This window comes from Leptosomus discolor, chromosome 3 (genome assembly GCF_034619465.1).
Source record: "Leptosomus discolor isolate bLepDis1 chromosome 3, bLepDis1.hap2, whole genome shotgun sequence".
Taxonomy (NCBI): domain Eukaryota; kingdom Metazoa; phylum Chordata; class Aves; order Leptosomiformes; family Leptosomidae; genus Leptosomus; species Leptosomus discolor.
Genome location: NC_141393.1, coordinates 77,257,479 through 77,272,460, shown reverse-complemented (window position 1 = coordinate 77,272,460; position 14,982 = coordinate 77,257,479). Strand labels below are relative to the sequence as shown.

The 14,982-nt window shown below is 40.2% G+C and overlaps 1 protein-coding gene across 1 annotated transcript in view; it reads right to left on the bottom strand.

The window, feature by feature from the left end:
- OLFM3 (olfactomedin 3) overlaps positions 1 to 14,202 on the bottom strand; it is a 65,486-nt gene extending 51,284 nt beyond the window's left edge. The window contains exon 1 of the mRNA XM_086462645.1: positions 14,134 to 14,202. Coding sequence (XP_086318771.1) covers positions 14,134 to 14,202 — 69 coding nt within the window. The remainder of the gene's footprint in view (positions 1 to 14,133) is intronic.
- Between the last annotated feature and the right edge of the window lie 780 nt (positions 14,203 to 14,982).

Here is a 14,982-nt window from a genome sequence, read left to right as displayed (position 1 = left end):
GCTTTTTCACTTGACAAATCTAGCACTGGGCAAATCTGCACACTACAGCTATTGCCAGTATTGCATCACAATCCCTTTTCTTTTGTTTTCTCAGAAAAATTAAAATTCAGGGCTCTCAGTATTGCCTGGTGGCTTCATGTACAGAGACATCAGGGAAGCCATGACATTCTGTCTTTGGAGAGTGTTCTGAAATCTCCAAAGGAACAAGAATGTCTCTTCACTTCTCACGCAGGCCAGAGGAAACACAAATTAAGCCAACACATGCGTTCTCTCTCTGTGCGCATCATTTCCATCTGGGATAATTTCATCATCTAGTCCGACATGTAGAGCAATAGATCTGCCTGTACATCCCTCCACACGCAGATGATGCTGAAGGAGTTGGAAGAGCAGGTGAGTAGCGTTTGTGGTTTTCCTCATGTGCTGCTCTCTGGAGCTGGTAGCTCTGAGTGGGAGGAGGAAGAAGGGGAAAGCTACCACTGACTGGGAGGAGAAATTGTACTTCTCTGCCCACTCCAAAATTCCACAATCTAGTCCCTGGTGGCACTCATGAAAGCAAAGTTAATGCTTCATGACATACTTTTCAGTGACTGAGTGTTTCAGCCAATAGTTTTTCATTCTTGAGTTGAGAAAGTCGACCTCAGAGAAGGGTGTGCTTAGTATTTAAAAAAAGATGACCACCATGGTCTAAACAAATGGGACAGTCTGAGAACACTGATTCAGTCAATATTTCCATTCAAAATTTTCTTCAAATGCATCCTCTTTTTCATCGAGAAAGAGGAGGAGAACAAGCATATAGGTCCTCAGTTAAAGTTGTATTTTGCGGCTTGAAACAAAGACAGAACATTGCTGCTATTGTGAATATGATTTATTGTCCAGCAGTGTCTTACACCAAAGCAAACACAGTGAACATAATGGAGGATGCTGCACTGCCAAAATAAATGTTTCCCATAGTGGACTTCTGACTGAAAGGGCTGATAAAAACGCTCAAGGTTTAATTTATAGAAAGGTTATAGAACTGAAATAAACCAGCCACTTCCTCCACCCTTAGGCCTTCATCTTTCACACCCTCCAATAAAAATAATTTTCTAAGAAATTAATATTTAAAATAGAAGCTATATCTTTAAATCAATAAAAATAAATATAGTGAATTAAAGGTGTTTCATAAATAAGCAGGAAATAAACATTAGAAATAATAAAGATAACTCGTCCCAGGAAATGAGAGATTATGAAAAAGATTGATTGGTGACACAGAGCACAGAGTGGATAATGTAAAATGACATATAGATCTTATTTCCATTAACTAAATATTTAGCCTTTTCCAGAAAAGAGTCAGCATTTTTGTCATTGTATTTTTTGATAACAAAATTACGAAGAACAACAATCTGTAGCTAATAGTAGCTTTTCTAAACAGAATTTATGATGTTATTTTTTTCATGAGCATATCCTTGTAAAAAGCCTCTTGTCTCTCCAAAGCAACAATTTTCTGTCTCAGATCATCACAATTAATAATAAACTTGTAACACTTCAGCAAAAGTTAGATCTAGAAATATAATAATGGGAAAGATAAATTACTGTATATCTAGTTTTAATTTTATTCTGGATATTGAATTTTGCTTTAAAAGTAGATTTTCTGAAATTTTTAAGAGCTGCTGATGAAAATGATATAGCAGGGGTCTTTGCATTTTGTATTTTCTAGTACTTCTCCTGATTCAAATGTGTTGGACCACTACTAATCAAAATGACTGATATATAAAATTATTTTGTAAGAGACACCTGAATGAATGTCCCAGCCATGGTGCCAAGCAATATTTAAAAGCTGTTTAAATGAAAAGAAACTATAAAGATCTCAGAGAATTGCAATAGCAACATTCACTCTAGATACGGACAAGAGCAATCATCTAAAGCCACCAGGGTTCCATATCTAAGTGTAAGGCAACTAACTGCACCTTTGGATACTCTGATTTTGCTTTTTCACTGCAGTGAAGATATTCACATTCGCTGACTTGAACTTTAACGGAATATGTACATGGTTTTATGAGAAAGCAAGTCCAGAGGGCAAAGGAAGATCAGCAAAAGAGGACAACTACAGTGCAGAAATTTGAACACCTTGAATTGTGCCGAACAGATTGCTGATCACAGCAAGACGTATGGAAGGGAAACAAGGTAGACCCGTATTTCTATACCATCAGCTAATATGGAAGTATTTATTTTACCAGTGTCTGCAGGACTAATATAGCAGAAGGTCATGAAAAATTATGTTTATAAACTTCTTATTAAAAAGGATTAGAATGCAAATTAGCTATTTAACCTTCTGACAGCCACAACTGACACGTTTTTTGATGTTGTAAGTGAGCCTGTAATACCACAGAATGTAGAAATATGTGGTGCATATGTAACTCCAGGAGTTTTATGTACAAACTCAGCAGAGGGGTAAAGACGTAGCAACTCTCACTATTTATACGCCTTCCTATCTTAGAGGAACTTCTCTTACTCTTTGCTTTTGGTTTCAGTGTAGTTTTCCGGGGCCAGGAGGGACTTCTGTAAGACCAGAAAGTTTAATTTTTGTGCGTCATAGTATGGAATATAGCTTCCCCTTTGCTCATATGCCTTTCAGCTGTATTTTTGCATATCTAGTTTAATTGCATGTGTTATTAACATACGTGCTGTTGAGCTTGTTAAACAGTAATGTCCATATCATTTTCATGTCAACACATTAATCACAAAGAGAAAGAAAAGCAAGAGCACTTGCAAAATTGGTGTTGGGGACTGAGGAGGTATCAGAGAGTCAGTAAATCCCTGCCCGTCATATGGCAGGCAGGGGTGGAAGTAGGATTAGCCTTTAGGTTAAAGAGTCAGAGAGGAACCTGAGGCTCTGAAAAGACAAAAATGCAGGAGACCATATTCTTTGCTTGTGGCTAAAGCTGATCCTCATGGGAGATTGGTAACACATATGTTTTTAATGTTTTGACAATTGTGCATGCATTCAGAGACAGAATGGAAACCAGGTCAGTGGCAATCCTTGTATCTCAGCTGTTTCTAGGGTACATTCCAACGGGACTGGCTATTGCTGCAAGTCAGAGAACAAGCCTATCCATGAACCCCCTCCATGGGGACCAGGAATACACACAGGACAAAGATATGACCAGTTCTCCCTATGTGATGTAATGTGTGTCTCTCAAAAAGTGTAACGAGTTTCTCTCAGAATACCTCAAAAAGGAGTAAGCAGAATAAGCAGTGGGGACTAAAGAATTGCTGAAAAATGTATTAGAGCACTGGCAAAAGATGTATTAGAGTACAGGGAGAGTAGTAGTACTAGAATAAATTTATTTAGAAAGGGGACAGACTGAGAAGTATAAGAATAATAAATTACTTACAGAAAGTAAATTTGTTTATTCTATTGAATTTACTTGTAGTGCAAGTGGGCAAGGATATTATATCCTATGTCTAAAAAAGGAGAGATTTATACCAATAAATAATTATTTTTCAAATATAACAAATAAAACAAAACCACTGTGAGTTACAGAAATTCAATGTAACTAAAAGTCATAGCTGTCAGTTAAGTAAGAGCTGGTGTGGACAAAAGGGTAAGGAAGATGGATCACAGTATATTGTACAACATTTCTACATCTCCTATAGGAAAAATAATGCCCAGGAGATACCTCAGTATCCTACTAACAAAATAATTAAATCTTCCAGTCATTCTGAATTGAACAATCCACGAACTTCACTAAAGCCTATGCTTGTAGCCCTTAGTCTGCTGCTGAAAAAATTGAGAAATATAAATTCAGTCTTAATGGCTTTAGGATAAGAACTGTGCTGTGGAAAAATCAGTAGCTCCTCTTCCAATAAAGAAGATAAGAAAACAAATAGTAAGATTATGTTATCACAATCACTCAGTTGAAAACTATTATTCACGATAACATTGCACTGGGAAGATATATAGAAAATGACTTGGACGTAAATCAACATTGTATAAAAACACCAGTGTTTCTTTTTGCCATAGTTTTAAAAACTTCAGTATTTGCTGAATTTTTTTTTTAGGACCTGATGAAAGCAAACTCCAAAATAAAATTGTATGAGCTCACAACTACTCTTTGTATCACTGGATAAATCTGTTTTTCCTCTAGGAATGGACTGTAACCATACCCAACAGAGCCTGACTGAAAAATACGAACAGAAACAAAGAAACCACTAGATATCTCCGATTACCTGAGCTGTAAGCAGAGGATGTCACATACTGAGCCTTTTGACATGGTATCCTACAGTATCCTTGCTGTAGTCAAACTGGGGAGTTATGAACTGGATGGGTGGATTACAAGGCGGGCAGAAAGAATTTGGACTGGCAAAGGGTAGTGGTTTGAAGTCTCACTTGCAGCTGGCAGCGAGAGGCACTGCTGAGGGGTTGATAGGCTTTGACATCTTCAGGGTGATGGGGCAGAATGACACCAAATTAGAGGAAATCGCCGAAGGTCAGAGCTGCTGTTCAGAGGGGTCTGAATGCTGAAGGTACGGACTAGACGACCTCCAAAGGTCTCTGATTGCACTGATGATAAAGTCTCATGACCTGTTTTGTATAAAACCGCTTGGGACTATTGAGCTCATGACAAGTATTTTGTCATCTATTTGCCATGAATGAGCAACTACCAACTATTATTTTAATTTGGTATTAACTGACTGAAAGGCTAATATCATTCCCTTTGTTTGTCTTCAGGAAAATGAGTTTTATTACACTACATTTCACTATGACTTTTTTTTGAGTTGCACTTATTTATTTTATTTTTTTTTAATTTGATTTCTACATATGAATCTCTTGAAATAATTACCAGGAACGGTAACCTCCAAAAGAGTTATTCCAGGTTCTGATTTTGGCTAATTTTACTGTACTGTTGTCATGAAGACATTTTGACTGGGGAGCCAGAGCCATAGAATAGATCCTGGGAATGCACGGAGACCGATCGCGAGGGAAGTCTGCACAGCCCTTTACTCCTCATAGTAAATTCATTCCTGGCAGTATGTTAAGTAACTGCTGTTCAAGACAAATCAGTTATCAGAATAGAAATTATGTCCAGGCTGAATAAACTGAATATAATGTTGTAACTGACACCTTGAACAAGGCTTTTTGTGTATCTGAAAAATAGCTACTGATTTAAAAAGTAATTCACTGAGTATATTAGAAAGCCTAACTCAAAAGAAAATAATCTGTTGAATGGTGCTGATCCCATAGGAAATGTAATTTCACTTTGAAGCAAACAACCACAATTTTGAACATTCTTTGAACCATGTATTTTAAAATAATTCCATGGCTAAGTTGAGGTGACAGAAGTAACTTTCAGGCTTAAATTTGCTTTTCAGAATCCTTTTCTCTGAATAAGGAACTTCCAAAAAGCTTTCACTTCATTGTCAGTCTGAGTAAAACATGTGCAGGGCATATTATAAATAATTTAGGAGGTTACAGTTCTACAAAAAACTTAAGAACTTAGCAATTCTGATTTTGTTAACCAGTATTTTTTCATTAATTTCTACAATTACTTTATTGGTGGAATAATTTGAATATTACTTAATATCTGTGGGGTTTTTTATTTAATATAGTTGTGGACTTTTGTGATGCCTGAGCTTATCTGACTTTTTTTGTAATAAAACACCAGACATAATTGGTAGTTGATTTCTGAAAATATGAATTAGTTACTAAATATTCAAAGTTCCCTACTTTATGCTTCAGAAAGAGCGTATGTGTTGTAACATGCTCATTTGCTACTCTGCCTGATATGCACCTCTGTATTCTTTACGCAAGGGCCCAGAAACACCTGTGATGACAGCAAATAACATTGGTCTGAGATCTCATCAATTCAAACCTGTCACACACTTGCTTTCAGAACTGTGAGTGCATATATCTACAGCTGTATCTTAAATTTTTCATACCATCATCTATCCTATGCACTGTTTGTTACTCAGTAATGGCTGCTCAGGGTTACAACTACACTGTTTTCTATGTATTTTCTTGGAAAAGTCTCAAGAGGTAGAATTGTTAGATTATGTAAGAGATTATACCAAATGAATAGGAAAAAAATAATTGCAGTAGGGAGGTGGAGGCTGAACAACCCTGTTTAACACAAGTAAGCAAGTGTGTAACAGGTTTACATTTATAATGAGATCTCAGATCAATAATATTTGATGTCACCACAGGTATTCATGTATTCTAAATTTGCTGAAGTCCGTATTTCTGTAAATCCAATTTTAAAACTGAAGTCCAAACTCAAATAACATCTACAATTTCATATATGGAAAATTATTTAAGTGCTTAGTTATCTCCTTGAAAGGGATACACTGAAGCATATATTAAAGTATTTTCCTAAGGTAGTGGTTCTAAAAAAAGGAGGTCCATGAAAATCTCTAGAAAACTCTGTTTTTTAATAACACGCACCAATAATTTAAGAATATCGTTCACAGTGTTGTGATTGGCACTTAATACACGAGTCCATGAAGCTGCACTCCTCTGAACCAAGTGAGTCTCTTCCAATTGTGCCGGCTCCCCCCTTACAGGTTATTTTACAGCTTCAGGAGGATGTAAACACTATTTCCCAAAGCCATAGGAGTGAAGAGAGCTACTTGCTTTCAGAATTGGCTTAAGCTGCTGTTACACTGACTGATATACGCTTTTCGGTGAAATAAGTAAATAGAAATATTAAATCTGCATTCACAGTTGCAAGGATTTGTTTGGTTAGAAGGCAGTGCAGCAGGCAGATGACTGTTCTTGAGGGGAATGGAGGATGAGAAAATTACATCTGTGTCATCTGGGGCTGCTTTAGGTTAGTTATTTAAGTGATTTAAAAGTCTGAGGCTCAGAAGAGGTCAGAATATCAAAATTACTTTAATTTCTCTTGAGGAAAAAAGTTTTAAATAAATAGGAGAGCATATTTTGTGAATAATTACATAATGTTTTTCTTTCTCGTGAAAGACATAGATAGAGAAGCAGCTGGGCAAGAGTTTACAAAATTCCATATCCACAGGCCTGGTATTTCCTATTCAACCTACTTTTGGCTATAACTCAAGTTCCAGTTTATGGTTGCTTACCAGCTTATGGAAACCATGCCTGGTTGTTTGTTTTGCTTTTCTGATAAGTAAACCTCTGTCATGAAGCTGAAGAGGGCACAGGATAGTATGAAAAAAAGGTATATGCTATGTGTGACACCACCACGAGACTTTAAGTAAGCAAATTATTAATACAGTTACCTCCTCAAGGTTAACTGCTGGTATCACCAACATTTTGTGTTGTGTTTCTTTCCCTGAGCATGCACATTTTGTGGTGCATTAATATGAATCAGTCATCTTGTCAGAAAACGTAGTTATTAGGAGACTATTTCTAGAAGTTTGCCAGTAAAGATGAGGACTAGATCATTTAGTTTTACTCAAAAAGAAGCTAGCTAGACTTTCTTTGTCTGATACAGAGGTTATTTCCCTATTTGTTAAAAAATCTTCTAGTACTATTCCCAATGAGATAGTCCTCTGAATGGGGATAAGATAATCCATATAGGGGGCCCTGTTATCTTCCATTCTGGTATCTTGGTATCTCTTTCAGACAGAAATATGAATTCTCCAATTCCAAACAAAACCAATTCTAGACTTGAAAAACCTTTAAGGAGAGGAATAAAACAATGACCATAAAAACAGTAATGCTTTTGAAATAGTTTTAAGTGTTCTGATAAATTACACTGCTAATAGAAATTCAGTTGCCTTTAGATTGGAGTCACTAATGAGAAAATCTGAAGCTGCAGTCCATGGTTACAGTGAAGTGTCACTGATTCTTGGAAGTAATGCTGTGACATAAGAGGTTTTGTCCAAGATCAGTCTCTTTTTTTTTTCAGATTGACACTGCACTGTGCACAATGTTAAGAAATAATCTCAGAATTGTCTTTGCTTGGACTTCACCATCATCCAAGCATTGTAATATGAACCTTAAATTCATGAACAGAGACGAATGCTCCCTTAACTGAACAACTTATGTTCAATTCCTGCATCTTGAAATGAGGGTAGCTCCTTTATTTCAGACAGTGAAAGGTTTCAAGTGGCCATCAGGGGTGGACGGGCGTCCTTCAGGTAGCCAGATAATAATGTGCCATAATCAGAATTGTTAAAGTTGCAACTTTTTGTCCATTTCTAAATTAGAGTCCTGTGTAGCTTTCACTACAAAACAGCCACCTTTACATTTCTGTTTCACTTATATTTTTACTTCTTGGATAACATGCACTGTCATTTCTGGTTAATATTCAGTGTGTTCCAGTGTAAATATGATAAACAAAGGAATCAACTTTCTGAACTGATGGTAAAGATAAGTTAGTACTGAAGTAAGAGGAATTTTGTCCTCTAGAAAATTAATTCTTTCTAGTGTTAGGAAAATGTCCCTGCTGACTGAATAAAGGAATGGTTAAGATGTTTATCACCTGTTTTTTTCTTTTTAGCAAACTCAACAAAAACATCATTAATGCCAGGATGAAGTACATGAAGATTGATGCTGTGTACTTTGAGAGTTCTTAAGAGATCTCCCTGCGAATGCATTAAAATGATTTCCTTTTAGAAAAAAAAAAAGTGAGTAAAAATAGTGAAGGGGGACAGATTTGAGGCTGTGGGGGTTTTTTTGTTTGTTTTGGGCTTAATTTTTTTGTGTGCAGGAACTCCTTTTTGAAAAATGAGATCAGATCAGGTGAAGAGTAAATTGTTCTGTTCTGCAGGTGCACCAAATGCACACTTACTAGCTGACCATGTGGGAAGAAGTGCACACTGTATCCTTACATTAAATGACTACCATTTAAGCTCTTTGATCTTCTTTCAGCATTCTTGAATTACATAAAAAATGTTTAACTCCTGAATGTTTTTCTGTAGACCATTCAAAGAATTTTCAAGAGTAATAAGTACTGCTCCTGTATTTCTGTTTTTTACTGGCTTGGAGGGCTAAGAATTCTGCTGGCGAGGTTCTTAGCTGGAATTATTGATGTGTCTAGAAACACGCGCTGCTGTCACACAACTTGGTTTAAAAACATGTGAATAATAGATCTGGTCTGGAATTCTGAGGTATTTTCTTTCTTTCTGTTTTTATCTAACTTAGGCTTAAATGCAAGAATTTCTGAAATTTTCAGTTCATTTCTATAAGTAAGAGAAGTTTTACACTTTTTCCTGAACGCTCCCTCGTGAAAAGAATTCTGTATTCAAACCCAGGCACACAAGCTCCTCACTTTCTCTAGGTTTCATGTTACACAAGAGATCTACTGCCTTGTGGAGTGAGGCAGTAGGATAGATTGTCGTTTTTGTGAAAGACGGTCTTTGAGAGGACTCCTCCCAGACCACTGCTGCAAAGATTTACACATGGCTTTTGAATTTCACCTGGCTTTCAGTGAAGACTCAGTAAGAATGCCTAAGTGATGCCCTGAAGCACTTTTGACATACTACAGTATTGAAAAGGGGATTTCAGTGCCCAAAATAGACTGGACCCTCTCTGAGGACTCTCTGTTCATTTCTTAATAGGCCCCTTACGAACTTCATGGATTTGAACTTGAAATTTGTAACTGTGTTAAATCTGTATCCATCTAGAAACACCATAAAAAGCCCTTAAAGACCATGGGATGTCTGAAGACCAAGCCAGAAGAGTTAGCAGCCATGCAGATGTCACTCACATGCGTGTCTTTGCATAGTCTCTTCCAATACCTTCATATACGTTACTTAAAATGATATAGTGAATCCCTTTCTGTGATTTTACATAACATATGGTGGACCTGTGTCATTGAGTGTGGATGAATATGAAATATATGAAGCATCTTTTTGTCCAGGACTGAAAGGTTAGAAGGCATTGTATTGACCATTGCAGGAAGAAACAGTAGTGTTAACAACACTCTTTGGTCTTTACCCATTGACTGAAGTTACCAGAGTGACAGTAACGTAACTGGAATGACACCTGGGAGAGGGCCCTGGATGTACTGGAGCAGTAGGATGTTCTTCAATGGCTACTGAATCATGTTGCTCAGAAATGGGAGAGCAGACACCAAGCGAGAGTTGACCACTTTCAGCAATTAATGATTTAGGGCACACTTAAATCACTCAGGCTAAATAATTGTATATGATTTTCATATTGACTAACTAATGCTGTAGGAAACACGGTAAATTAATTTCCAGGTAGCTAATGAGATTTTCATTTAATTTTGCAGTGCATTGTAGTACTATGAGTCAAAACCAGTGTACTGTGGTAACCCTTGTTTGTACATAGTATTCTTGTTATAAAATCTCACAATAGGGATGAATTAATTTGTATTGCGAAGCAGTGTTAAAGCAGCACACTCTTCCTACTGACAAGTCCTTGAAATCTGTGAAAAAGATTTTAGTGTGAGTTGCATGGTCTGATTACGTGTGAAAATTGTAGATTTTTAACTTTTGGAAACACAACCATTCTAAAGATCAAAATGTAAAGTTCAATTAAGCATTCAAAAATAGATGACTGGTTTCAAATTTGCTTTTATTTTTTAATGTTAATATTCTCAAATATCCTATTATCCCAAGCAATGAATATACATAACAGCTGCTTTCTGTAACTGTCCTTAATGATACTGTATTTAGCTTCTCTTTGGGATTGTATTTGGCAGTCTTCTTCTGAAACATTTTTTTTGCCAAATTCAAACCCAACAGATGTAGGATATACAGCCATTATAAAAGTTAAAGGCACAAAGTTCATTAATTGCATTGAAAAATGAACATGTTTTTCAGATCTATTTAAATTTTCAAAATTAAACTTAAAAAAAATGCCATCAAGACTTTGAAACCTGCCGAGCTTGATTTCAATGTGGAGTAGCATTACATCAGTATAAAATGCTTACTTGGTTATACCACTGTGATCATCAAATGATGACCAGCAAAAGCAACCCTTCTAAAAGAAGTCCACTTTGCATACTATGAAGGTCATTACAGAAAACTCCAGGCTTGCAGAAAAGCAGCACAGAGATGCCATCTAGCAGTAACTCTTAGAAATTTCCTAATACTTAATAGTTCCTTCTTTCAAGATACTGCACTTAAGTGTAGGAGAAAAGTAGAAAAGAAAGATTTTCTATTCCAAGTCCTTACCCTACAACTGGCTTCCTGCTGAATATCTAGCCACCCTGTTGGAAATAAAATTTTACTGAAATATAACAAATAGTTATATTTTCTTGTATTTTTCTATGTAAACACAGAGAAAAATAGAATCAAATTAAGAGATATAACATTTAGTAAGTCTCTTCACATTGATATTCTGTAATTAGCACTAAGAGTGTTTAAAATTAATCAGTGGTGAGCTGTCTTACATTTGTTAAAGAAGAATTTCCAGAGCTGGTCAGTATTCTATATCCTGTTTAGCAGAAAGAAAAAAATAAAAAATACAAAAGCATGGGCAATAAATAACTATGATTGAAACAAAATCTCAATGTTCCAGAGATTTAAGAATAACCTATATATTTTTTTTTTGTTACATATTTTACCATAAGATGGCGATACTTAAACACTTTACTATCAGTAAATAATCTAGTAAATTTAGCATAAAAGCCCTGTCATAATAAGAGTGTCTGTGGACAGCAGTCTTGAGTCAGTGATGGCCTGGTGCTAAATCAAAGCTTTATTTCTCAGGCATTATCTTAAAGTAGTCAATCAGCAAAATAAGTTATTACTTGAATATTAATTATGTAGGACATGAATAGGAATGTACTGTGTGTGCTTTGAAATGCCTGATGTGATGTATTTTCATAAGCTGAGTGTCAAGGGCATGGAAAAAGTTGTCTAGTCATGGGCATACTGCACAATTCTTTTTGGAAAAGAAAGAACTTAACATCCCCCTGTTTCCTACAATTAATTTCATATGATGTATTTGCTTCCCAACCTGCAGGGCAGAAAATTATTATTCCATTTCAATTTAACATAAATCACTACTTCCATTTCTAAAGTGAGATTTCAGTCACAACTTGTACTTATTTGCTAAAAAAGACCTGTAAACATTTTTACATATATCACTTTTCACAGAAATATGAAATCTGTTGTTCATAGTCAACAAAATGAAATTATTATCTGCCATGTGGCATCATTTTTGTGCTTAATGTGGTGCAGCATCTTAACCAAAGATCTGAGTAACCATTTAATCTCATGTTTTTATTTCTGAAAACCCAATTTACCTCTAATAAACACCAGACTTTGATTAAGGGCTCTTATTTTTACATAATCTTAAGGACTTTTGAGCTTTCTGGCTCGTGACCCCTTCACAAAGTTAAAAGAGCCTGCAATGAACATTTTAATATCCCTGAAAATGTCACACAGAGTGATGAATAAAAGGCCATTTTTATGCCCTCTGCACAGTATGCCACAGCAAAAAAGGCTAGAAGCAAAGTTTCAAAAGTTAATTTATGCCATTTCATTCCAGTGGCTCATCCTGCTTTTCAGTGCTGGATGGTGATAGACATGTAAGACGAAGCATTTCTTCCCACTGTTATTTTGGGGCATATCTCTAACACCTGAACTAAAGGAATAATTCTGCCAGCTGAAGCTCGATGGCTTCATTAGTGGTTTTACTCTTCTGTGGATAGACAGTTAAACAAATTTTGCTTTCCCTGCTTTCACGCAGTCTAAGTCTCTTAACTTTAATAGGTCTCACTAAGTGTAACAGAAGATAGAAAAATAAAGAAAAATGAGTGTCTGGAAACCTGTAATTATAATGTGACCATGTGCTGCTGTTGACACAGATGTGGAACTCTATGCATTGCCTGATGAGTCTCTTTACGGGCATAGCAATAGCTGATACTTTCAAATAGCTCCTATTTAATAATATTGATATAATTAATTACTTAGCTAATGTCATTAATCCTACATCACTCCTGCTTTTTGAAGTTGTCACTGTTATCTTACTGATTAAAAACTCAGAATGCTGCAGCTGTAAATCACATTTCCACTGAATTGCTTTTTTAAGTTCTATCTTTACATTTTTATAGAGGAACATCCCTTCCATACTATTGGAAATGCAGTACATGTTTGTATATGATTAATGCCTTTATTTTAAAGGAAAAAAAAAAAACCCGCCAGAGGAGCTGAACATTGCCTCATATGGTCGTCTGGTACCCAAACGGTACCACTACAATGACATTCACCAACACACCACACAAATCGCGGCAGCGCGGTAGGGACAGCGCGCTGCTGGTGATGGACTGCGATGCTGTAAGAGTGATTCCGCTCCCGTTACTTTTTCTATAATGCTCGCGGTTACAGGATTGCATGTCACAAAAAGACAAACGAGACAAGTTCTACATCCATAAGATGCAGCACTACGGACATCTGCAGGCCTAGGGGGTTTCAGTCGTTATTGCCCTGAAGTGCAATTCTGATTGCTTTAATGATTTACTCCAAAATCACCTTCACACGCCAGGCTGCGTGGCTAAAGCCTACTGTTTACTCTTTATCATGATTTCGGTACCAGATGTGATCTTTTGCTGACCTGGACACGTCCGAAAATAACGGAACTCCGCAGCAGCGGCTGTGGCATTAAAACCGGCGTCTTCACGTGACGCCTCCGGTCCCACTCCAGACAAATTTATTTCCACTCGGAGGCCGTCGATCCCCGCTTCCAGTGCCCGGCGGCTTCCCCAGAGCTGCTGCAGCCACCCAGCACCCCAAACGCCTCCTGAGCCCGACCACCCGCCGTCCGTCCCCGACGGACACCTACCGGCCCCGGCCCGACGGCCCCCGCCCGCCGCGGACAGAACTTCTGAGGGAGACACTGGGGGTGCGGGGGACACACACTGGGGGGTGCGGGTGCTCTGCGTGCCGCTGCGGTGGGCCCGGCTGCAGCGCGCCCACAGCCCCTCCGACCGCTCGCACCCGCGCGTCCCCGCCGCGCCCGGCGGAGCCGGTAACCCCGAGACCGGGGCCAGCCGCTTCCGCCACCGAACTCTCCCGCCTGGCGGAGCGGACAGCGAAGGACACGCACCCGCCTGTCCCCGGAGCCATCCAGCCGCCCGGCGGAGCCGCATCGCCCGCTACTGCATACGCCGTGCGCGGGCCGGCACCGCCCGCCTTCGCTCCGCTTCCCGCTGCGGGGCCGGGAGAACTTGGGGTCCGCGGGGGCGCCCGGCCGCCTCCTACCTTGGAGGGATCGAGGCCGGCCAGCAAGGACAGCAGCAGGAGGTTGAGGATGTTGGCGGGCGCCCGCATCCTGATCCCGGGGCTGCCTCTCCGCGCCGCTCCGCTCGGTCATTCACTCCGCTCCCGCTGCAGCGACCGCGCCGGCAGCCGCGCTTCCCGCCCGCCCGCCGGAGCCCGAGTGGAGGCGGCAGCGGGAGCCGCCCGGGGGACGCTCATTCCGCGGGCAGCCTCGGCGCGGGGAGGGAGGGAGGGAAGGAAGGAAAGAGGGCGGGCGAGGACGGCGCTGCCCGTGCTGCCGGAGCGGCTCGGCTGCCCCGTCCCACCCCCGCCCCTCCCCTCCGCCCCCGGCCAGCCCACCGCGAAAGTTTGGGCCCGGGAGACGGCGGCGCGGACGGGGCTGGACGGGGAGCGGACGGCGGATGTGACATCACCGCCGCCGTGAGGGAGCCGCGGACAGTTAGCGGGGAGCGGCCGGGGACGCGGTGGCCGGCCGGGCCGGGCCGGGCCGGGCCGGGCCGCGCCGGGCCGCGCCGCTGAGGGGCGCGGGCAGCCGCCGGCTGAGGAGAGGCGCGGCCCGGGCTGCTGGAGGGCGCGGTGTCCCGCCTCACGGCGGGGCTCTCCGTGCCCCTTCGCCCAAAGTTTGAGTCGTTCCCCGGCGGAGGGGGCGGCTGGCGGAGGCTGCTTTCTCCGCGGAGGGCAGTGTGCAGCCAGGCACGGCTCTCGCCTCGGCTGCGGGCGGGCAGGTGCGGCCCTCCCGAGAGGGGCACCTGGCACCGGGAGAGGGGCGAGGGCGGGCCGTGGCGGGGAGCTGCAGGTGCCGCAGCGGGGAGGGGGGTTTTGTCTGGGGGA